General features: G+C 47.2%; 1 protein-coding gene across 1 annotated transcript; it reads left to right on the forward strand.

Moving 5' to 3' along the window:
- The first annotated feature begins 317 nt into the window (after positions 1–317).
- Positions 318–23,972, forward strand: utp20 (UTP20 small subunit processome component). Its single transcript, XM_065021702.1, has 58 exons — positions 318–506; positions 808–888; positions 998–1,064; positions 1,206–1,338; positions 1,578–1,766; positions 1,916–1,997; positions 2,079–2,216; positions 2,371–2,526; positions 2,699–2,854; positions 3,129–3,341; positions 3,488–3,896; positions 4,091–4,196; positions 4,421–4,571; positions 4,660–4,719; positions 4,890–5,057; positions 5,199–5,275; positions 5,381–5,460; positions 5,565–5,826; positions 6,028–6,192; positions 6,305–6,395; positions 8,246–8,331; positions 9,048–9,173; positions 9,315–9,481; positions 9,719–9,927; positions 10,941–11,164; positions 11,377–11,615; positions 11,914–12,058; positions 12,515–12,602; positions 12,997–13,140; positions 13,315–13,368; positions 13,462–13,614; positions 13,965–14,120; positions 14,209–14,349; positions 14,519–14,656; positions 14,808–14,947; positions 15,032–15,120; positions 15,229–15,605; positions 15,741–15,880; positions 16,012–16,168; positions 16,895–16,993; positions 17,228–17,395; positions 17,888–18,054; positions 18,165–18,309; positions 18,537–18,653; positions 18,738–18,908; positions 19,543–19,674; positions 19,872–19,982; positions 20,105–20,184; positions 20,265–20,334; positions 20,562–20,744; positions 20,890–21,021; positions 21,143–21,275; positions 21,639–21,844; positions 22,106–22,177; positions 22,295–22,576; positions 22,707–22,833; positions 23,081–23,226; positions 23,642–23,972. The coding sequence occupies exons 1-58, from the start codon at positions 456–458 to the stop codon at positions 23,792–23,794; spliced, it is 8,502 nt and encodes a 2,833-aa protein (XP_064877774.1). The 5' UTR covers positions 318–455; the 3' UTR covers positions 23,795–23,972.
- Positions 23,973–23,978: the final 6 nt, after the last annotated feature.

Raw genomic sequence — 23,978 nt, forward strand, 5'->3', positions numbered from 1 at the left:
AGTACATGTATGGACCACAGGAGGTTGGTGGCACCATAATTGGGGAGGACGGGCTTGTGTTAATAGCTGGAGCAGCATAGGTGGAATGGTAGCAATACATCCATGTGTTCGATGCCATTCCATTTGCTCTGTACCGCCCAACATTATGAGCCGTCCTCCCCTCAGCAGCCGCCTCTGGTATGGACACTGTATGGACACTGACTGAGCTGTCATTGAGAAACAAAAGTATCCAGGAAGTAATCCTTGAAGTTGTTGCAAAACTACGCCCCCTTCTGTGTCTTCTCACCACGTGGAAAAGCAAAACGTTCCCATGATGCTTCATCCAATATGGCTGCGCCCCGGCATCAGGCATGTGTGTAAACACAGTTAGTCTATACATTGTTGTTTTCATACACATTTGAAACGTGGATTACATATATTTTTTAACATTCATCAGAAAAATAGACACGTCAAAAATGAAGATCAAATCCAAGTCGTCGTATCATAAATCTGAGAACACATTCAGGGTGAGTATTGTTGGGAATCTGTGTAGCACAGTTGTTAGCATAGCTAGCGACGACTGCTTAGCTATTGCATTGGAAATAACAAAATATTTGTTAATATGCATAGCCATCTCTCATGCCTGGTTTTCATAATGTCTGAACAGTTTCAAATTAAACATTTTTTTCCCATTGCTACGATTAATGAATCAACTACGAAGCTGCTTGAATATGTTAAATATCATATGTAGCCTAGCTAGCGAGGCATTTCATTACTGTAACGTTAGTACACCACAGAAAGTAGCTAACTCGATCGTTTGCTTTACAGTTTCTCACGTTTGCTGAAAGGCTTGCCAATGTCAATATCGATGTCATCCATCGCATTGACAGAACTGGGAGTTATGATGAGGTATGCGTTCTCTGTTAGACTGCAGCTCCCCTATTACATTTGTTTAAAAAATACGTTTTTGTCGTTGTTAATATCATTCCATGGCATGTAACCCTGTTTTCCGTTGTAGGAGGTAGACACTTACTTTTCAGAAGGACTGACAAAATGGAGGGACCTGAATTTGACAGAGCATTTCAGTAAGTACATAACTCGTCACACCAAGGAGCTTCACTACTACTATCACATCTGGCCCAATACATGTCCTTTTCAAACTTCCAAACATGTCCCCATGAGCAGAACCCAGTGACTAATCTGAAACCCATTCACCTGTTCCTCAGCCACCTTCCTGAGGGAGGTGTCCAACAAGAGCCAGTCCTTCAACCTTCTGGTGTTCCATCAGAGGTCTATAGTGGAGAGCCTGAAGACTCACCTTAGTACCAAGAACAGCCTTGGCTGCCAGCCTCTACTGGAGTATGTACCTGAGATTACTGTGTGTGTGTGTACCTGAGATTACAGTGTGAGGCTGAGGAGGAAGGTACAAACTATAGATAGGAATATGTTCTGTAGAAGATTCCTAAATGTGCCAATAAATAATGCACACAAGCTTCATATCGTGTGGAAACAAATGTAATGTTTGTTCTTCATTGGCAAGCTTGTTGCTTGCAGTGTGTGTGCTGCAAATCACAACTTTTCCCTCCGTTATGCATCAGCCTGGTGGTCCAGCTGGCTAGGGACCTCCAGATGGATTTCTACCCCCACTTCCCTGACTTCTTTGTCATCATCACCTCTCTCCTGGAGACCCAGGACACAGAGATACTGGAGTGGGCCTTCACCTGCCTCTCCTACCTCTACAAGTACCTCTGGAGACTCATGGTCAAGGACATGACCAAGATGTACAGGTGAGACTGGGCCTTAGGCCTACCTGGCTGCAGTAGGAGTAGACAGACGGTGCTAGAAGCTCCAGCGTTATTGTTGTTATCGTCTCCTATCTATGTCATATTGGCATATATGACATCGGTGTTTACTTATCTCTCCTTCTCCCCTACAGCTTGTACAGTACACTGTTGGCACACAAGAAGGAACACATACGAAAGTTTGCGGCAGAGAGTTTTTCTTTTCTGATGAGAAAGGTGTGTTGTGGTCTTACCTAGTTGGCATCCAGTGGTGATGAAATCAGATCTGATTGAATGAATTGTATCGATGCCCGCCAGGTGCCAGATCTTGACGCCCTTCTCAACCACATGTTCCTGGACCTGGAGAAGCACCCTGGGAAGGCAGAGGGGGTGGGACAGCTGCTGTTTGAGATGTGTAAAGGAGTCCGCAACATGTTCCACTCCTGCGCTGGCACGGTGAGTTCATTAGGTTATACAGTAGGAAATAGGAGATTAGACTCTTTGCGAAAAAGGTTAACAAAGTGGAGTCTTATGCGTGTATATTCAGTTGAAAGATCTTTCATTCACACCCCTTTTCTGTTGTATCCTTCTTCCCTCTCCTCTCCTCCAGGCCCTCCCAATTGCTCTGAGGAAGCTTGGACCAAGTGCTGACCAGGAAGTATCTCTACCCTGGGATGCTGTCAGAGAGGCACTGGATCAAATGGCCCAGGCAGCAGCCAATCACGTAGAGAAAGAGCACTTCCTGGTTCTGTGGGAGTCTCTACAGGTTACGGAGCATTTTTACCTCACAACTGGTTCTGCATAGTGCCAATGTAAACTCTTTGTAGGCCTGTGTGACAGATGGGTTGTTGTCGTCTGTCTGTCGGACTGTTTGAGTGATACTGTTCATTATCCTGGTCCAGGGCTGTTTAACTGTGAATGTTTTTGTCTTTCTCTAGGCATGTGTGAGTGAGGCCCTACGGAACCTGAATAAGACCAATGTTGATGAGAAGGGTCAGGCATCCGACCACTTGGAGCGTCTGCTCTTCATCCTCCATACCCTGGTGGGACACCGCAACGGAGCCAAGATCACCAAGCCAGACGCTGTCTGTCAGGTAGGGCCGGGGGTCACCATTTATCTGTGCGACATGAATAAGTAAAACTAAGAATAAGCATAGAGTTTGTTCTGTGTTCAGAGGCTGTGTGTATCTCTGTATGTATTTGACCGTCTCCATTTATACTGTATACATTTACATAGAAGAATACTTTGTGTCCATTTCATTTTCAGATCACACTTTTGCCTTGAACCCAGTTTGGTTTCAAATCTGACTATTGGCGTCATATGTATAGATTCCTCTGGTGTTTTTGTCCTTCTCTGTGCCTCTGTAGGCAGTTCATGAGTTGCTCCAGACCCCAGCCCTCCCAGGACCCTGCTGTAGACTCGTGCTCCAGATCATCTCCTCTCTACTGCTGGGGGAGAATGTCTCCCTGCCTAACACACTCACACAGGACACGGTCAAAAAGGTGTTCAGCAGTGGGATGGACCAGGACCTGATACTGGAGTTCACTAAGGAGATGTTCACCATGAAACGGTTTGAACAGGTACGTGGACTAATGTCATCAATACACCAGGCAATTTCATCCTAGATGACTCCGGCAGAGTAAGCTTCCTTCACTGGACATAGATAACGTAATCTCTCTCCTTTCTGCCACTCCATACGTCTCTCTCTCTCTCCATCTCTCTCCAGTTCTTCCTGCCCAGTCTGCTACAGTACCTAGAGGGTTTTTTCTCCAGTCTAGACTCTGTGTCTCGTCACTCTGCCATGGAGGTGCTGGTCAGTCTCATCCTGGCTAAAGCCCCGCCCCCTACAGATGGCTCCATGGCCTTCGAGACCTACCCCCTGGTATTCACCGGAAAGACCCCCGTTAAGGAGCCAGGTGATGGGACAGAGAAGGTGTCAGTACCAGAGTTGATCCTCTCTCTGATCAGCCTACCGCAGGACCCGAACCAGGCCATCACTGACCTGTCCCTGCCCTGGGCAGCCCTGGTCCTCCTGCCCCACCTCAGACCACTGGCAGCAGGGTGTGTCGTTCCCAGTCTGACAGCCCTCCTCAATCGCCTGCTACTGAATGTGGAGAGAGAAGCGCTGGGGAAAGGTATGGGCTGCCCTTGTTTGCTCTTATCTGTGAAACAGTTGAACGTTGTGTTCCATTCAATGTTTGCTCTTATCTGATAAACAGATGAATGTTGTGTTCCATTCAATGCACATTTGTTCTAGCTCCTAACTGTCCCTCCAGTAGTAACCCAGGAGCTGGTAAAATAAAGATCTCTCCCCTTTTCTGTCCTCTAGGCGGTCTGTTTGTGGCCAGGCAGGCCCTCAGCTCCCTGCTCAGTCTGAATGGATCTGCTGAGGTTCTCTCCCTGGTGCCAGTGGAGCGGGTCAAGCCCATCATCCAGTAAGTACTTAAAAGTAGAGAAATATCACCAGCTCTTGGAGACTAGTTCCCATTTAGTGGGAATAACTGCTGTGACCAGAGATAAAGCTTTGGATTGGTACAGTAAATCTGTGTGAGTTTGTTGGTGCCATTAATGTTTGGTTATATAATCTGGTAACTGGTTTTGTTCTTGTAATTGGTGCACTTTGACCCTGATCAACTTCCTGTGTTTGTGTGTGTCACAGGAAGTTCCCAACAGACATGTCGGCTCTGTTGCTAGGAGACCTCTACTACACCCGGCTGTCAGTCAACGGCTGCTCCGAGCACCTATCCCACGGTGCTCTGCTCGACCTGCACCAGATGCTGCACGTCAACCTATCCTCCAACAGCTCCAAAGTATGGAAGTAGATAGAATTATTTTGGGTACTTTGTTAGTTGCGTTTAAACTGTGACCTAACCCTCTCCACCATGCTTCCTCCCTCAGATCCGCTTGCTGACACTGAGGATTCTGACCCACTTTGAGGCTGAGCTCAAACCGTCAGAGGTTGGTACAGAACAACCAAATGATGTCTTGTAAATTGATAATTATGACTTTATTTGCTCAAGTCAATTGAATTGGTTCACATGGCAGAAGATAATTGAGAGAACTTTCCATTTTGAGCCTAAATGGACAATAACAACACATTTGAACTCTGATTCTCTCTGTGTTCTCAGAGTGAGGACAGTGTGGAGGTCCAGCCTGTGTTTGCAGTGTGTTTTCAGGCTGAGTTGGTCCCTGCCTCCGTGCAGGACTACAGAGAGAAGCTGCTGCACCTCAGGAAGCTCAGACATGACCTGGTAGAGAGATCACTACCCCGGGGGACACAGGGGACCTTCCAACAGGTACCCAGAAGATAAAACTTAGATTTGGAACCTAAAACGTAGATATGGGATCCTAGATTTCGAAACAGACTCGGGACCTTTGATTAACGTTTGATTATCTTAATGGATGATTAAGTTACGTTCTGCATCTTCCATTTGCAGGTGCCTCTACGCTATCTTATGTCCATGCTGTTCGTCAACTTCAAACCCCTGTGGGACCCAGTCATTGAACTCATCGTGTAAGAACACACAACCACAATAAATCTAAAGGATCATACTCTATGACCTTTTAACCCCCCCAAATAACGCAGTTCATCTCTTCCTCGTGTTGTGTCTCTCTCCAGGACCCATGCCAGAGGAATGGACAACAAAGACTTCTGGAGGGTCTACCATGAGCAGCTGGAGTTGGTGGCAGGTCTTGCTGGTGAGTGCGTGCTCATTTGTGATCTGTTTTTCTAACACTGTGATGAGCTATTTGTGTCGATATAAAACGATATAAAACGATCAAGAAAATGTCCTGTCTAACAGAAAAGGAGCTGCGTGAAGGCGACGATGAGGCCGATGATGAAGATTGTGGCTCGGAGCTGCAAGGGGAGCCGGGCTGTGATGTCATCGAGAGCGGGGACGTGGGGGTGCTGTTCCTGCAGCGTCTGAAGATGACCTCTGACCCCAGCGAGAGGACAGACTTCACTAACTTCAGGGGCCTGCTGTGGAGGGCCATGGCTCTGGTCCCTGACCGCGTAGAACCACGCAGTAGGGAGCTCAGTCCACTGCTGCTACGATTCATCAGGTTCGTCCTACGCTATACCCTACACACGACTAGATATTACACACTACACTGCCCTCCTACGGAGAGGAACCTCTGGTCTTTTCATTTTGAGGAGGAGACGAGGAGACCAGACGCAATAAATCTAAGAAAGGCTTTTGAGAAAGAGCACCATTGTCCACTGTCTTAAATGACCCTATGCCCCTCTCCTCTCACGATTGGCAGGAATGAGTTCTACCAAGCTGACCTGTTGGTGGCGCCTACTCAGGACCTGAGGAAGAGGAGCAGTCCTGCCATGGAGGCTAGCATGGTGGGAGAGGAAGAGGAGGACAGGGAGGAGGAGGAGGCTAGACCAGAGAGGAAGATGCCACCAAAAAGAGCAGCAGCCAAGTAAGAGATGATCACGTTGAAGATTTTGGAAATAAAACATCTTATTTTTGTTTCACAATGCATTTTCAGTGCCGTATAGTATTTTCTAAAGACATTTTCATTTCTTTCCCAGGCAACTCATCGCTCACCTGAAGGTGTTTGCCAAGTTCACCAACCCTCGCTCTCTGTACCTGGAGAATAGCCTCAATGAGCTGTATACTCAGGTAAACTTACCTATCTCACCTATCATCATCAAATCTAATTGTATTTGTCACATGCGCCGAGTACAACAGGTGTAGACATTACAGTGAAATGCTTACTTACAAGCCCTTAACCAACAATGCTTTAAGAAGTTTTATGAAAAACAAGTGTTGGGTAAAACAAAAAAAAAGAAAGTAACAAATAAGTTAATGGCAGCAGTTAAATAACAATAGCGAGGCTATATACAGGGGGTACCGGTACAGAGTCAATGTGGAGGCTATATACAGGGGGTACCGGTACAGAGTCAATGTGCGGGGTCACTGGTTAGTCGAGGAAATATGTACATGTAGGTAGAGTTAAAGTGACTATGCATAGATAATAAACAAAGAGTTGCAGCAGCGTAAAAGAGGGGTCTGGGCAGCCCTTAGCTGTTCAGGATTCTTATTGCTTGGGGGTAGAAGCCTTTTGGTCCTAAACTTGGCGCTCCTGTACCACTTGCCGTGCAGTAGCAGAGAGAACAGTCTATGACGAGGGTGGCTGGAGTCTCAAAATTTTTAGGGCCTGACACCGCCTGGTATAGAAGTCCTGGATGGCAGGAAGCTTGGCCCCAGTGAGGTTATGGGCAGCACGCACTACCCTCTGTAGTGCCTTGCGGTCAGAGGCTGAGCAATCGTCATAGCAGGCAGTGAGGCAACCAGTCAGAATGCTCTCGATGGTGCAGCTGTAGAACCTTATCAAATCTTTTCAATCCCCTGAGGACGATTAGGCTTTGTCGTGCCCTCTTCACGACTGTCTTAGTGTGTTTGGTCCATGATAGTTTGTTGGTGATGTGGATAACAAGGAACTTGAAGCTCTCAACCTGCTCCACTACAGCCCCGTATATGAGAATGGGGGCGTGCTCGGTCCTCTTTTTCCTGTAGTTCACAATCATCTCCTTTGTCTTGATCACGTTGAGGGAGAGGTTGTTGTCCTGGCACCACACGGCCAGGTCTCTGACCACCTCCCTATAGGCTGTCTCGTCGTTGTCGGTGATCAGGCCTACCGTTGTGTTGTCGGCAAACTTAATGATGGTGTTGGAGTCGTGCCTGGTCATGCAGTCATGAGTGAACAGGGAGTGCAGGACGGGACTGAGCACGCACCCCTGAGGTGCCCCCTTGTTGAGGTTCAGCGTGGCGGATGTGTTGTCAGGAAGTCCAGGATCCAGCTGCAGAGGGAGGTGTTTAGTCCCAGGGTCCTTAGCTTTGTAATGAGCTCTGAGGGCACTATAGTGTTGTGCGCTGAGCTGTAGTCAATGAACAGCATTCTCACATAGGTGTTCCTTTTGTCCAGGTAGGAAAGGGAAGTGTGGAGTGCAATAGAGATTGCGTCATCTGTGGATCTGTTGGGGCGGTATGCAAATTGGAGTGGGTCTGGGATAATGGTGTTGATGTGAGCCATGACCAGCCTTTCAAAGCACTTCATGGCTACAGACATGAGTGCTACAGGTCGGTAGTCATTTAGGCTTAGGTTACCTTAGTGTTCTTGGGCACAGGGACTGCTTGGAACATGTTGGTATTACAGACTCAGTCAGGGATATGTTGAAAATATCAGTGAAGACCCTTGCCAGTTGGTCAGCGCATGCTCAGAGTACACGTCCCGGTAATCCGTCTGTCCCTGCGGCCTTGTGAATGTCGACCTGTTTAAAGGTCTCACTCACATCAGCTACTCGCATGAAATTACTCTAGGCTGTTCTCCCTATATGCCTATTTTACCACGCATTAACTGTATACTCAATTAAACATACTTATCTGACCCGTTATCAGCCTTTCTACCTAAACAGCGGGTAGTCTCTGTCAGTGTGCTGCTATCAGTGTGTGACTGTGTGTCTGTTCAGTTGCTGTGCCACCAGGACCAGCAGATTCAGAGGGCAGCATTGGAGTGTGTTCTGACCTACAAAGACCCCAACGTCCTCCCCTACAAGTAAGTCTGCTCTCTGGCTTATTTCCGAACGACACTGTCGCACAACGTCTCGTCTTACCTCTTGTCGTAACACACCGTCAGTCCTTTTACAGTCCGCCAGGCGTAAAACGTACTTTCCAAAATCACCATTTAACATTTTTTGCTCAGGTGATCGGAGTAAGAGTAAGGGATACTGTAATGACTGTTATGGACTCCCGGTCCCTCAATGGGAGTCATTGTTACCAGTGCTGATAGAGATCAGAGACATCACTGGTCCTCTCAGGTTCCACTGAGCAGGAATGTTAACCTCCACCCAGAACCACAGATCTGACGGGAGTTCCTCTCTTCACTTCCCTTATTAAACTATCCATTTACTAACCGTTTCCCATCTAACATCACTGAGAGCAGAATGATGGAAGGAAATAGGAGTTCTGTTATTTCATTTCCCATAGTGTACTACCACTGACAGAGTTCACAGAATCAGCTTGGAGACCCTGTGTAGACCCTGTCAGCAACATTGCTCTGGTGCCTCTTTGAAGCTGTACAGGCCGATAGGCTTGTGGATTTGCTAATATATCTTGATTCAGTATCTGGTGGCAGGCCATTTGATACACCGTCTTTCTGTGTTTGCTGTGATATAGTAATGAAATGTCTTCATCTGATGTCTTTTTCTGAAATGTCTTGTGCTTCTGGACCCAAAGTCTATTGAATGTCTTTGACGTGACTGTTGTGTTCAGGGAGAATCTGGAGAGGCTGCTGGATGACAAACACTTCAAGGATGAGATCGTTCACTTCAACATCTCAGAGGAGCAGGCCGTGGTGGACGCCTCGCACAGGGCCCAGCTTATCCCGCTGCTTATGAGGTGTGTGTGTGTGCGTGTGCGATTACTCTTGTTTGTTATTACTCGTCTGTGTCTTCTTGTGAACTTAAACTTGAGGCCTATTTATGTGTCGCCTTTACTACTCCAATATAACCCCCCTCTCCTCTAACGTAACCTCTGTAGGGTTCTGTTTGGGCGGATGCGCAGTAAGACTGGCAGTAAGTTCCAGGGCAAGTCTGGCGCCATGCAGCGTTCCTCCATCGTGCTGAGGTTCCTGGCAGGATGCCAGTCTGAGGAGCTGGGCATGTTCATTGACCTCCTGCTGGAGCCCGTCTGCCACCACGGACAGGGTAGGGCGCCCTCCGTCATGTGATATACAACCTGTATGGGAGCGGAGTGTTTATCGTCTTATTCCTCAGTGAATGGCTCTGTTGCCCCCTGTCTCATCGGTCTATTCGGCCGTTATGTTGTAGCTTTAGCCTAGTTGTGTGTGTGTGTGTGTGTGTTTGTTTTAAAAGTGTGACATTCGAACACTTAGAACTCTTCTTCTTTCTCTCTCTATGTTTTTCTCCCCTCCCTCTCTCCAGGTCTGTGTCTAGCTGCAGTAGACAAAGCGATATCCGAGACGGACTTCTCTGCCGTCCTTCCTCTGGGTCGGCAGCACAGCCTGCTGAACATAGTCAACACAGTCATCAGTAAACTGGGCCACCTCATCAACACACACCTGCCCAGGGTGCTGCAGATCCTACTGTGTGTCACCGCCTCTGTCTCCACCATCCTCAACCAGAGAGAACAGGTATTTACACAGCCGGAGGGTCTCACTGTCTCACAGAAGCTCAGTCTTGAGAAACCTACTGTATGTTCTCTGTTGGACCAGGGGACAGACCAGGGGCGGCAGGGTTGTCTAATGGTTAGAGCATTGGACTAGTAACCGAAAGGTTGCAAGTTCAAATCCCCTAGCTGACAAGGTTCTGCTCCTGAACAGGCAGTTAACCCACTGTTCCTAGGCTACCACTGAAAATAAGAATTTGTTCTTAACTGACTTGCCTAGTTAAATAAAGGTAAAATTAAAAATAAATGTAACTAGAGGCTGCTGGATGAGTAGGAGTGCTGATTTACGATCAGTTTTGCCTTTTTAGATCACGATTAAAATTATTATTTGGACAGGGGGCAACCTTATCCTAGATCAGCACTCCTACTCAGAGAAGCTTGATAATAAGCTCCTGGGTTCTATGCATAGTAACTTTAACTCTACCTACATGTACATATTACCTCGACTAACCAGTGCCCCTGCACAGTGACTATGTACTGGTACCCCCTGTATATAGCCATGCTATTGTTATTTTACTGCTGCTCTTTAATTATTTGTTACTTATATTTCTTTAAACTGCATTGTTGGTTAAGGGCTTGTGAGTAAGCATTTCACCTGTTGTATCTGGGCGCATGTGACAAAATCAAATCAGATTTGATGTCTCTTGAGAAAAACGTTTAGTAAAGTTTCAAGTCAGTAACTCTGGTCTTGGGCAGGAGCTGCAGTGTAGCCATTGTGGCTGTATGCTGCAGCTCGCCCTCTGAGACCTATACTAGAACAGGAGGCTCGGAGAGGCCTGTCCTGGCAGTTGCAGGTGTGAGCATGTATAAAGCATGTTGATGTTCATGTATGGTACTGCACACAAACATGGCTTTTTAGGACAAGTCAGTAACTCCTTAAAGTTGTTTTGTCGCCTCTTGGTTTTGCAGCTGAAAGGCTAAAAATAGATGAACAGGTTTTAAAAACTCCTCAATGTTTTCTTCTCTCTCTCTGCCCAGTTAAAGGCCGGCTGTATCGCTCCTCTGAAGAACCTGAGGCGCCTGGGGGTCCTGAGGATCCAGGACTTCTTTGATGGCTTTGACTCGTACAGCTTCACCCCAGATGAGCTCGATGCCGTCTTCCAGGCTATCGTCTGGCCCCAGGTCTGCCGTCTGCCAACAGAGAGCCCCTACTCCCCCACCCCCCTCCTCAAACTCATCCACGTCTGGAGCAAGAATGCCAGGTAAGCTTATCAAACAGTCGTTGTGTTGAGACTTCAGCTGCACTAAGGCCAAGTCCTTTTCACAATGAGATCAGTATGTTAATGGGAGAATGTTTCTGGCAACAATCCAGTTTCCAGTGTGGAACTAGGAGGAATTTGCCATGACCCAGTGGTAGGTCACAGATTCAACCCGCCTGAAAGTGGCCACCTTCTTTCCTCTCCTCCTCTCTCAGGTACTTCCCCCTCCTGGCCAAGCAGAAGTCTGGTCACCCGGAGTGTGACGTCCTCCTCAACGTGTTCGCCCTGCTCTCCGCCAAGAATGTCTCCACCCAGACCGTTGCCATGGTGATGGACATCGCCGAGTCCTTGGTGACCACGAAGGACCTTCTGGTTTCGGATGGTGAGGAGGCGGAGCTGAGCGTCAACGGCAGTGTGTTCCCCCAGCCACCAGAGGGAGCCTACGTCTCTTTGGGTGAGGCCTATGGACAACATATAGAATACGCAAATGCAATGTTTACAGGGCCACTGCTAGAATATGCAAATGCTACTAATAAAAGTCAATACTAAACAGTATAACGATGGACCAGACTAGGAGATTTTTCCTCGTTTGGTGACATGGACAAACTCTGGGCTCTAGTAGGTATAAGCAAATGCAAAATGGGTTGTATACAAAGTTTGTAATAAAAAAAAAATCCTTGTAAATAATAGCAAATACAAAGTGTGCACATTGATAAAAGTGCAGAAATGAATGGTTTATTTGTGTTGTTCAGAGCATCTGACCCAGGGTGCCAGGCTACTCCTGCCCCACATCTCCACCCTGCTACAGTACCTCAGTGGCATCGTACGCAACTCTGTCCGACTCAAGAAGAAGAAGTTTAGATCCCAGGTGGCCAAGGAGCTCAACATCCTCTCAAAGTAAGTCCTTCGGTCCTCACATCCTTCTGCGTCCTTTATGAAGCGTTGACTACTGTGCTGTGGCGACGTGCTGACTTTGTGATCATTGTAGACCAGGGCTCTCCAACCCTGTTCCCGGAGAGCCACTGTACCGTCCTGCAGGCTTTCACTCCAACCCCAGTTGTTTACTAAGCTGACTCCGGCTTATCAACCACCTAATTATTAGAATCAGATGTGCTAGATTGTGTTTTGAGCGAAAACCTACAGGACTGCAGCTCTCCAGGAACAGGGTTGGAGAGCCCTGTTGTAGACAGTCGAATAATCTCTAACGCCAACTGATCATAGATGGCGTATTCTAGCCCCTGCTCTTTGTGATCTTTATCACAGCTCTCCCTCTCAGGTTCCAGGTCGTTGTATGGTGGTGATGATAGTTATGGGTTCCACAGGCTAATGTCATGATCTCTCTCTCCTCTCCAGGCTCAGCAGGTTTGTGAGTGATAAGGACCAGAGCTCAGTGCTCATCCGCCTGCTGCTGCCATACCTCCAGAAGGCCCGCAACCCACAGGTACAACGCCGTGTTACTGTTCTAGGGATATGTGATGTCTGTGTTGTGGTTTGTTTGTTTAGGCCTTCGCGCTGTATTGGACTGTTCGAAGGTAACGTCATGCCAGGTTGTGTTACGTTATACCGTGGTATGTGTTACGTGAGCTCCCACTCATTATTGATCTGTCCTGTCGTTTCCTTGCGTTGTGGTAGGTTATATGTTATAATGTTACGCTCATGAGTATTTGCCGTGTAGCTCAGTTGGTAGAGCACGGCGCTTGCAACGCCAGGGTCGCGGGCTCGATTCCCACCGGGGACCGGTACGAAAATGTGTGCACTCACGACTGTAAGGTCTGGATAAGAGCGTCTGCTGAATGACTCGAATTAAAATGTACTTCCCTTCCCTTGTGTTTCAGGAGACCGAGATTGACATCCTGTCTACAGTCCAGAACCTGCTAAGACAGTGTTCTAATCCCGCCTACTTCCTCAAGCCTATCAGTAGACTGTTCTCCATCCTCCACAACAAGCTGCCCAGGCAGGCCCTCACCTCCGTCTTCCAGGTAGGACCTCAGGCCCCCGTAGCCTGACTCCAGATGTGTGTGTTCTGTTGAGCTCACTCATTTTCACATCTTTAGCTGCTGAAGCCGGGCCTTACGTGCTTCCCGTTACTCATATCTAGTGGTCCGTATGATGTGAATCGCAGAAAGTTTACCTGTGTTACTGTCTCCCAACAGACTCTGGGAGACCTGGAAAGGGGACTGAAGTACATCACAGATACAGCTGCTAAGGTAGGGCTGGAAAAACCACACACAGGAACAAACAACCCATGTTTATCACACACACAGCCATGTATAACCATCGGCCCCTTTCTCTCCCTCCAGTTGAATGCGTTTGACAGTCGTCACCTGGACGAGGTGTACTTCGACGTGCGTCTCACAGCCTTCCAGGAGGCCACCAGGAGGATCAACGACATGGACACGCTGGATATGAACTTCATCTACACCGTGATGCACAACTGTTTCGCCTCCTTCGAGGTGAGACCCAACACCCGCACGGCAGACACACGGGACAGATCAGACACTACAGAAGGGGGTTACGCTGCAGTCCGGTCTCTTGACTATCGCGTCGACTTTGGTCGTGTCTTGGAACGCTCCCGTCTTATTTTAGATGTCCCGTTCACTTTATGAATCGATAAATGTATCCGTATGTAGCTTTCGACAAACCATTTGTGGCGCATATTGCTTAACACGTGTCCATGCATGTCTGTGGTTTTTGCTCTTCGTTTTCTGATGATAGTGGAAATAATTGAATCTTCAAAGGAATATTAGCAGCAATGTAATTCGTCCATTCATTAAATTCAACCGTCTTCCTTCCTGCGTTGTAGATTGGAGACATGTCCCTGGCAGACAACGCCACCTTGTGTCTGTCTGCTGTTCTTACACGTCTGGCTGCAGTGGGTCGGGGAGACGAGGACTACAAGGAGATAGTACAGTACACCATACTGGACGCAGTCAGGAAAGGACTGAGGAGCAAGACTGAGGTTAGTACACACACACACACACAAACAAACCACACACACCACACACACACGAGAACTTGGGTCCAGTGTGTCTCTCCTGTGTTCTCAGAGTGTGCAGCATGACTACACCACAGTGCTGGCGTGTCTGGTGAAGACCTTCCCCACCCGTAGAGACTTCAGAGATCTGGTGCAGCTCACCGACTACAACGACCCCGAGTCTGACTTCTTTGAGCACATGAAGCACATCCAGGTAAGACGTCAGTCACTGTTACAGTATAGATTTGGGAACGTGTGTGCCGGGAAAATGCACTGTTTAGCCTGGTTTCGGGGCAACTTGGATTGTAGCCATACAGCCGACGCTCTTCAAATGAGTCAGGACGCGTGGTGTTCAGCCCAGCGCTTAATGTTTTGTCTCTCAGATCCACCGCAGAGGTCGCGCTCTGAGGAAGTTCGCCAAGCAGCTGACGGAGGGTACGGTTGTGATGTCATCTCGTTCCCTCCAGACCTACATCATGCCCTACGCCATGACTGCCCTCTTCGACGAGAAGATGCTCAAGGTCAGTTACACAACACACTGAATAATGTTATCCTTCTTTCTGGTGGTGTGTGTGTGTGTGTGTGTGTGTGTGTGTGTGTGTGTGTAACCTGTGTGTGTGTGTAACCTGTGTGTTTGTGTGTGTAACCTGTGTGTTTCTCTCTGTCCTGCAGAATGAGGGTATGACGTCAGCCTCAGTAGAGGTGATAGGAGCAGTGTGTAGGAGACTGACCTGGTCTAAATACCTCTACTACCTTAAACACTTTGTTCACATACTGCAGACTGGACAGGCTGAACAGAAACTGGCTGTCAGGTAGGTGTCTGTGTCTATCAGAGGGTGATATATATGTTTTGTTTTCCATTGGTACTGTTGTCTCATACCTGTGTCCATCCACAGTCTGTTGGTGACTGTTCTAGAGGCGTTCCACTTTGACCATGACACTCTGGAGAGAGAAATGGAGGCAGCTAAGACCAGGGCCAAAAACGGTGAGTGAACAGACTGGATGTCGGTGACCAAGAGGTCCCAATGAAGTAGATTATGATTTCCATCCCAAGCGTGTGGTATATTGATCGATGTTGCCTCTTTCTGTTTAGTTGTGAGCACCGTCGTTGATGAAGAAATTGATGAGGAAGAGGTGGCAGCTGTCGAATCAGAGGAGAGTGACACTGAGGAAGCCATGGAAACTGAAACAGACACGAAAACAACCACCATAGAAACAGCCACGGTTGTTACTATGGACACGGGCACCGCTGAGACCGTTGAGGGTGTTGCTATGGAAACGAACGCCACAGAATCTACAGCGGAGCCTAAAGCTGTTCCGGTGAGGAAGCCGACCCCCTCCACTACAGCCCCTGCGGCTCCCAGTGGATTACCGCAGAGCAAAGCAGAGCTGGAGGCCCTGATCACCTCTATCCATGCCACTGTTCAAAATGCTGTCCTGCCCAGGCTACACAAGTGTCTGACCGCCAAGGTACACACACGCTCAAACACACACCAGTTGCACTCGCTGTCGGGGATCTTTTGGAATGTGTCACCAATGCATGTTTAGTATTGTCGTAGAGTGATGACATCGTGTGTGTGTGTGTGTGTGTGTGTGTGTGTGTAGGTGAAGCGAGATGAGGAGTGCAAGGCGGTAAAGTCTAAGGATGTGAAGGAGGAGGAGGTGGCCAGAGTTCCTATAGCCTTCGCCATGGTCAAACTGATGCAGACACTGCCCTCGACTGTCATGGACGTCAACCTGCCTGGGTATGTACACCCAGTTAATGTAAACATAAATGTGGTACGCCCTGTAAATGTGGCTGTATCGCGTGTGTGTCCGTGCCTCTGGGAGTGCGTGTGTGTGCGCAGTATATAATGAACACTGTGTGTGTTGACAGCATCCTGATGAAGATGTGTGTGCTGCTGAGGAATCGTTTCCAGGAGATCAGAGACGTGGCTCGTAACACCCTGATTAAGATCGTCGAGACTCTAGGGGTCAAATACCTGCAGTACCTACTGAAGGAGATGAAGTCCATTCTGGTTAAGGGCTACCAGGTGAACACTACAGCTGAATAGGTTTCTCTGTCTTTTCATACAGTTGGACCACAAACCCTCGTCTCAGACCTTGGGTTCGAGGCCCAGGTGTGCGTTCCAAATGACCTCTGGTCAAAAGTAGGGCACTACAAAGGGAATGGGGTGCTATTTGGGAGGCTACTCCAAGACTACTGTTACAGTGCCTAGTGAAAGTCTATAAAGGGGATAGCTTTATTTTTCAGTGGGATAATTACACACATATTTATGCCAAAGACTCACCAGAATGGCTTTCCTGTAGGTGTTGAGTGATCCAGTCTCAGTTCTAACTTAAATTTGTTTGGAAGTCAGAGAAAAGGTCATTGCTGTTCGTAAATGATTTCCAACCAAATTTGCTGAGCAAGTTTGACAAAAACAACGGATATATGTTGCCCTAAGAGTTAATGATTTACACTTGTACTGCCTGCCGAAGCTGCTTCCACCAAGTATAAACTCTGGGGTGTGAACATATATGCAATTAAGACGTTAGTTTAAAAAATAAATAATATTCACTAAATGTGGAGAAGGTTGTGTAGATCGGTAGGGAAAAAATCTAATGTAATCCATTTTTTTTATTGTTTTACACTACCGACTGTGTATGTTTTTGAGACTGAGACTCCATCTCTGTCTGTGTAAATGTATTCAATCATTAAGTGAATTATTCGAAATGATATGGCTTTGTTTTTGATCCACTGACTCTCTCTCGCTCAGGTCCATGTGTTGACGTTCACGGTGTACCAACTTCTGTCTCACCTCGCCCCGATACTGAAGCCTGGAGACTTGGACCACTGCATGGGCCTGCTAATAGATGTAACTATTCTAACCTATACATGTCCATTTGTGTGTGTGTTTGTATGTTTATGCGGGTTTGTGTGTCTGTCTGTGTGTGTTTGTGCCCATATATATGTGTATGTATGTGTATATATGTATGTGTGTGTGTGTGTATATATGTATATATATGTGTGTCACTGTGCATAATCCATTTTGATACACAAACTTGCCAGCTCTCCTTTCACACTCCATTGTTCCACTCCTCTCCTGTAGATCTTCAACAGCGAGCTGTTTGGTGCAGTGGCTGAGGAGAAGGAGGTGAAGGGGATCGTCTCTAAGCTGATGGAGGCCCGCCACAGTAAGAGTATGGACTCCTATGAGTTCCTGGGCCAGTACTCTGGCAAGGACAGAGTCATACAACTCATACTGCCAATGAAAGATGTAAGTATCGCTTAGATGTGTCTGAAATTCCTCAGATAGCAGGGAAGATCAACAGATTACTCCACAAACGGTGTGTATGTGCCTTTATTTATCTCTCGCTCTCTGTCTCTCTCTCCTTCTGTTTGAATCTCTGTCTCTACCTCTCTCTCTCTCTCTCTTGCTCTCTGTCTCTCTCCTTCTGTTTGAATCTCTGTCTCCACCTCTCTCTCTCTCTCTCTCTCTCTCCATCTCTGTCTCTCTCTCCATCTCTGTCTCTCTCTGTCTCTCTCGCTCTCTGTCTCTCTCTCCTTCTGTCTGAATCTCTCTGTCTCCACCTCTCTCTCTCTGTCTCTCTCTCTCTCTCTCTCGCTCTCTGTCTCTCTCTCCTTCTGTTTGAATCTCTGTCTCCACCTTTCTCTCTCTCTCTTGCTCTCTGTCTCTCTCTCCTTCTGTCTGAATCTCTCTGTCTCCACCTCTCTCTCTCTCTCCATCTCTCTCTCTGTCTGTCTCTAGATCCTGGAGAACACAGCCAATCTGAAGACAGCCCGTCGCGCCCATGCAGTGTTGAAGAGGATAGTGTCAGGTCTACTGGTGAACCAGGCCATGGACCATCAGGCTGTACTACTGCTCAGCCATGGCCTGGTCTCAGAGAGTCTGCCCCTCGTCACCAAGCGGAACAAGTATGTACACACTCACTGCAGGCATGCTCCCTTCTCCTTGCTCTGTCTCTCACTCACTCACTGAGTCTCACGCAAATATTTGATGTCGTGTTTTTATTGTTTGTGTGTAGGGACAAAAAGCCCCAGGCGCCCCCGGACCCTCGCCTGCCTCCTCCCAGCTGCCTCCTCTTGCCCCCCACCCCAAAGAGAGGAGGACTTAAAGCCCCCGTCAGCAGCCGCACCAACATGCACATCCTAGTGGACACTGGACTCCGGGTAAACCAATCTAGCTACCCTCCCTAAAACTTTCAGGAACTTTCTCACAGGCTTTCACACAGGTTGACTAGAAGGTGAAATAGTGTTTTGCGGCAGGCAGGCATTAAGATAAACAACAACCAGTCCTGTGAACAGATGGTAACCAATGGCTGGAATAGTGGTTTACTGTTCATTCATCTGTGGTCAGTTGAATGTTGGTTGACTGTTGTCGTTCTTTCTCTGTCTAGCTGCTCCATATGAGTCTGAAGAAGTCCAAGGTGAACTCCTCTGAGGCCTCTGCTCTTGAGATGCTGGATCCCTTCTTTGCTCTGCTACTAGACTGTCTCAACTCCATGCACGTCAAGGTCAGTGTGTGTGTGTGTGTGTGTGTGTGTTGAGAAGTGTGTATGTCTGTATCTGAGTGTATATCTCTCTCTCCGTGCCTCCAGGTGATAACAGAGGCTCTCTTAGCTTTTACGTTCCTGTTGCGGTTCGCCCTGCCAGCTGTAGAGCAGAATGCAGGCCAGCTCACCAAGCAGCTGTTTGTCCTGCTCAAAGACTACTCCAAGGCTGGCGCTGCCCGCGGAGAGAACTTCCAACTCGTCCAGAACTGCTTCAAGGTAGCACAAGTGTTTGTTTCTATCCTGGAAATGGTTGAATGAATACATTTGAATATAGTATCAATTATAAACGGGGCCGTTCGAGCCCTGGATTCTGATTGACTGAAAGCCGTGGTATATGAGAACTTGTAAACTGGGTGGTTCAATCCATGAATGCTGATATCAGACCATATACCACGGGTATAACAAAACCTATTTTTACTGCTCTAATTACGTTGGTAACCAGTTTATAATACCACTGCTAAGGGCTGTGTCCAGGCACTCCGGGTTGCGCTGTGCGTAAGAACAGCCCTTAGCAGTGGTATATTGGCCATATACCACACCCCCTCATGCTTTATTGCTTAATAAGGCACCTCGGGGGTTTGTGATATATGGCCAATATTCAACTGCTAAGTATATGGTATATTGCCCATATACCACATCCCTCAGGTGTTTAGACTTGTTTACTGTTCTAATTATGTTGGTAACCAGTTTATAATAGCAACCCCCCGAGGTGCCTTATTGCTTAAATATAATATAAACAGTACATTCATTCCGCAATGCAAAAACATGCCATATTGTATGTTTTAATGATTTGAAATAACAGAAATGTGGCCATATCAAATCATTGAATGATCCTTCTTTTCGCCGTCAGTCCATCACCATCCTAGTAAAGAACACGAAGACACACAAGATAACTGAGACGCAGCTGCAAGTGCTGCTGGGATACGCTGAGGAGGACATTTATGACCAATCACGTCAGGCGACAGCCTTCGGCCTGCTGAAGGTAGCTAACGCCCTCCCTCTCCACCTGTCCAAATCTAGGAGAGAGATGGAGTTTGGAGACCATACTTTATTGCTACAGCTAATACATTAGACCCCAACATTTTTTAGACCTTTATTTAACCAGACATATAGATGTATTTGCATTCAAAGTGTATAGTGAAATTCTTAATCTGTTCTCCTCTGTATCTCCCCCTACAGGCCATCCTGTCCAGGAAGCTGGTAGTGCCAGAGATGGAGGAGCTGATGAAGAAAGTGGCCAAGCTGTCTGTTACCGGGCAGAACGGCATGATCAGGGTCCAGTGCAGACATGTACGGTTTGGTTTCTTTTTATATTAATTTTTAAACCTGTATTTTACTGTTTGTATTGTATTTTTGAAGGTGCCTTGTTAAAACAGTGGTTTAACTGTGCTTCCTGTTATTTTCACCTGTAGATTTACCAGAAGTATATCCTGGATTATCCTCTGGGGAAGAAACTGAGATCACATCTGGACTTCATCGTGGCCCAGCTCAGGTAGGATATATTTGTGTTTAAAGGGATTCGTTGTAAGTCGTTTGTTTGTGACTTTTGATACTAAAATCTCTCTCTGTTAGTTATGAGTTTGACACAGGAAGAGAGGCTGCTCTGGAGTTGATGGCCTATATCTTCCAAACCTTCCCTCAGGTATCCACAACAATCCTCCTGACACACACATCCCATAATTACTGGAGTTCGACTCGCAGTAACTCTGGTCGCTTTCTATACCCACTGCTCCTGGTCGAAGTTGGCTATAGAAACAGATCCCACATCCTAACCATTAGAGGGAATAAACTCAAAACTGACCTTAGATCAGTTTTTTGGGGGACAACCTAATTCTTCTCCTGTGTGTAACTGATTCGTCTCTGTCCTAGAACCTGCTGCTGCAGCACAGTGGGTTGTTCTTCGTCCCTCTGGCACTGGCCATGGTGAACGATGACTCGTCTCGCTGTAAGAAGATGGCCGCTGTTGCCATCAAATCACTGCTGAGTCAACTGGACCAGCAACACCAGAACACCCTGTTCACCTTGGTCAACGCTTGGCTGTCTGGAGACAAGGTATGGACGCACGGACACACACATTAGTCTTGTCTTTCTCTACGGGTCTAATAAAGCGCAAATAAAGGAAAGGAGGGAAATCCACCTTAGACTATTGAGATGCACCCCATGTCTTCCTGCTGTAACCTCTGACCCCTATCCCCAGGTGTCTCTGCGTCGTCTGGGGGCCCAGGTGTGTGGGCTGTTTGTGGAGGTAGAGGGGGTTCAGTTTGGCCGCCGTTTAGATGCCCTGTTGCCCCTCATCGAGAAAGAGATCCACCCCAACAACTTTGAAGACGTGAGTCGAACATTTAACTATTTTACATAAACTTTCAAAAGCATTGCCTAAGCATTTGTATTTTATTTACTATTTTCTATAACCTGTGCTAACAGCTGCTCTATATCTGTGTGTCTGTCAGATTGAGGAGGAGAAGGATGAGAAGGCAGCAGATAGACTGCTGTTCAGTTACCTCACCCTGGTCACCAAACTCACCAAGGACTGTAGCCTACTGGAGCTCAGCAAGCCTCAAGACACTCTCACTAACATCCTGGGTAAGACACTACTACCTCTAGCCTGGGCCCACATCTGTTTGTGCAGTCTTGCCATTTCCTATGGTCGTAGTTCAAACATCAGGCATCTATCACATGGGCCCGGTCTGAAAATCACCCCAGGCATCTCCGTTGTCTGTGGTGAGATAAATAGTACAGTACTGTGGTATGTTAAGCAGTGTGATTAAACCCATGTGCCTACACGTTTTCACCTGAAATGTCTCTCTTGTTCTATGGGTTGATGATAAAGTCTAGAACCTATAGATCTACATTAATTCATTGATCATTGAATGTAATATTTTACCCTGTAAACTGCTGACTTCCCCTTTGTGTAACGGAGCAATGCGTCCCCCCCCCCTCCACCAGGTCATGTTGAGACCCACCTGCGTTACCCTCACTGTTGGGTGTGGCTGACCGCCTCTCAACTGTTTGGTCAGCTGTTCGCTGCCCACCGGCCAGACCAGCTGGTTGCCCGCTGGAGAGAGGAGACCACCGAGAAGGGCAGTGCCAAAAACACCACCACACCAGAACCTGTGGCGACCACGTTCCTTACAACCAACCTAGACAAGAAGGTGAGACGGGTCTGAACATCACTTAACCAAAGATACAGACAGATGACTTGACCTGCTTAGAATGACCAGGGTCAAACGCGTCATCAAGATGGGCTTCTCCGTGAATGGGGCGGGACAGGGAGAACAGCTTTTTGGGGGTTTCAATAACAATGAGATAATTGAATGCATTGTATTGTAAACAAGGGTGTGACTCAACTGATGTTTAGCCATACTGATTTATGTGTCTTTTACCTGGCTTTCCCCTCTCCTTCCCTCCACCAGATGAGAGAGTTGGTTCTGTCATTCTGTCACCAGCTCCAGTCGAAGTACCTGGACACGTCAACAGGAGAACAGGTAAGGACGACGATATTACACTGATGATGTTGCAAACAGACTATTTAAGTCGGAGGTGTCACCCGTCGGGCAGTAGTTCGATTGACAGGTTGGATGGTCTCGTCTGCCGTTCCCCAGGTGATCAAGAACCTGCTGTTCGTCGCCAAGGTGATCTACCTGATCTCACCCGAGTCTGAAATCCCACCTGCCCGGGAAGTAGAGGGGGGGGAGGAAGAAGAGATGGAGAACGGAGGAGAGCGGGAGAACAATGGAGAGAAAGGTGATGAAGAAAAAGAGGAAGAGAAGCAGGAAGAGGAGGATGAGAAGGATGATCGTCCTCCATCTTTACTGTGGATGATGAAGAAGCTATCTCTAATGGCTAAGAGGGAAGCTGCAGACACACCCAAGATACCCCTCAAGGTACACACAAACACCCCAATATGTGGTCCTTTATGTTTTCCCAACACCACTGCTTATTTACAGATGGTGAGTTGATGAATATCTGCAATAAATGTTTGCATTGTTATTTGTCCTTTCTCTCCCCCCATAGAGAACATGTGTGTTTAAGTTCCTGGGGGCCATAGCTGTGGACCTGGGTAAAGACAGGCTGGGTCCTTACCTCACCACCATCATCGCCCCTCTCTACAGAGAACTGGACAGCACCTATGCAGACCAAGGTAGCATACTGTAATTACTGTCCTCATCATTTAATAACAGCTACGAGGATCAAGCTAACACAACACTGTCATCTTCCTCTCAAATTCATCATCCTAATCATAACTCTGCTCTCTCTGGCCTTTCAGTTGTCTGACTGCTCGCTCTTGTTATTCTGTGTAGTTCGCTTCCGACTGATCCCTCTGTAGCTGTTGGTCACAGAGATGCATCAAATTAGTGCTCCATTTAATTAGACGTTTTACTCCCCAGACCCCACTCTGAAAAACCTGTCCCAGGAGCTAATAGAGCTGTTGAAGAAGCAGGTGGGCCTGCAGACCTTCTCCCTGGCCTTCTCAGCCGTTCAGAAGGATGCCTCACAGAGGAGGGCCAACCGCAAGAAACACAAGGCTATGCAGGTGTGTAGTCTATGGCAGGGGTTCTCAAACTTTGTGCTCGGGGGACCCCCCTTTTTTTTTTTTACAGAAAATTCAAAGAATAATCGGAACACAACTCAAGTGAGATGAAAAATAGCACACATTGACTTTGTTTGGCAGTGCTCGTTACCTGCAATTCTACAGATTGTCATGTGACAGACTTTTTTAATACAAAAGGTATTGGTGGATACCAATATCCCTGTTACCCACAGTTAACAAATGGTAGATTAATGACTATTACACCCTGAACTTATTCCTCAGATCCTTGCCTAAAATGTATTTAATCTGTTAATTATTCACGTACATATTTTGACAACCTGCAATCTTTTGAGCTAGTGATACATCAGACACTGTTTATCGTAATTTTGGATCTCACCCTTTAACTCTTCTCTCTCAGGCGGTGGCTAACCCTGACATCGCAGCCAGGAAGAAGCTGAAGAAACACAAGAACAAGATCGAGGCCAAGAAGAGGAAGATTGAGTTCCTGCGGCCTGGCTACAAAGCCAAGAGACAGAGGAACTCACTCAAGGACTTGGCGATGGTGAAATGATGTTATTATCCATTATATAGCAAGGATGGGTGAGAAGACCAGGCAACAGTGTCCTGCTTAATGCAGGAGCTGACAGTCGCAAGCCACCTCTGTATGAATTCTCAGTCAAGGATTTGATATGTTTGTGCATTTAATGTAACTTTTTTTTAAATTAAAAATAAGTGCTACTTTCTTTGAATATTGC

The sequence above is a fragment of the Oncorhynchus nerka genome, linkage group LG8, assembly GCF_034236695.1.
Source record: "Oncorhynchus nerka isolate Pitt River linkage group LG8, Oner_Uvic_2.0, whole genome shotgun sequence".
NCBI classification, from domain to species: domain Eukaryota; kingdom Metazoa; phylum Chordata; class Actinopteri; order Salmoniformes; family Salmonidae; genus Oncorhynchus; species Oncorhynchus nerka.

Bases quoted from the DNA above. Each gene is read 5' to 3' on its own strand.
- utp20 (XM_065021702.1), top strand. From the start codon at position 456: ATGAAGATCAAATCCAAGTCGTCGTATCATAAATCTGAGAACACATTC. The intron at 1,767-1,915 runs GTGAGACTGGGC...TCTCCCCTACAG, and splicing joins GACATGACCAAGATGTACAG to CTTGTACAGTACACTGTTGG. The intron at 8,332-9,047 runs GTAAGTCTGCTC...TGTTGTGTTCAG, and splicing joins CCCAACGTCCTCCCCTACAA to GGAGAATCTGGAGAGGCTGC.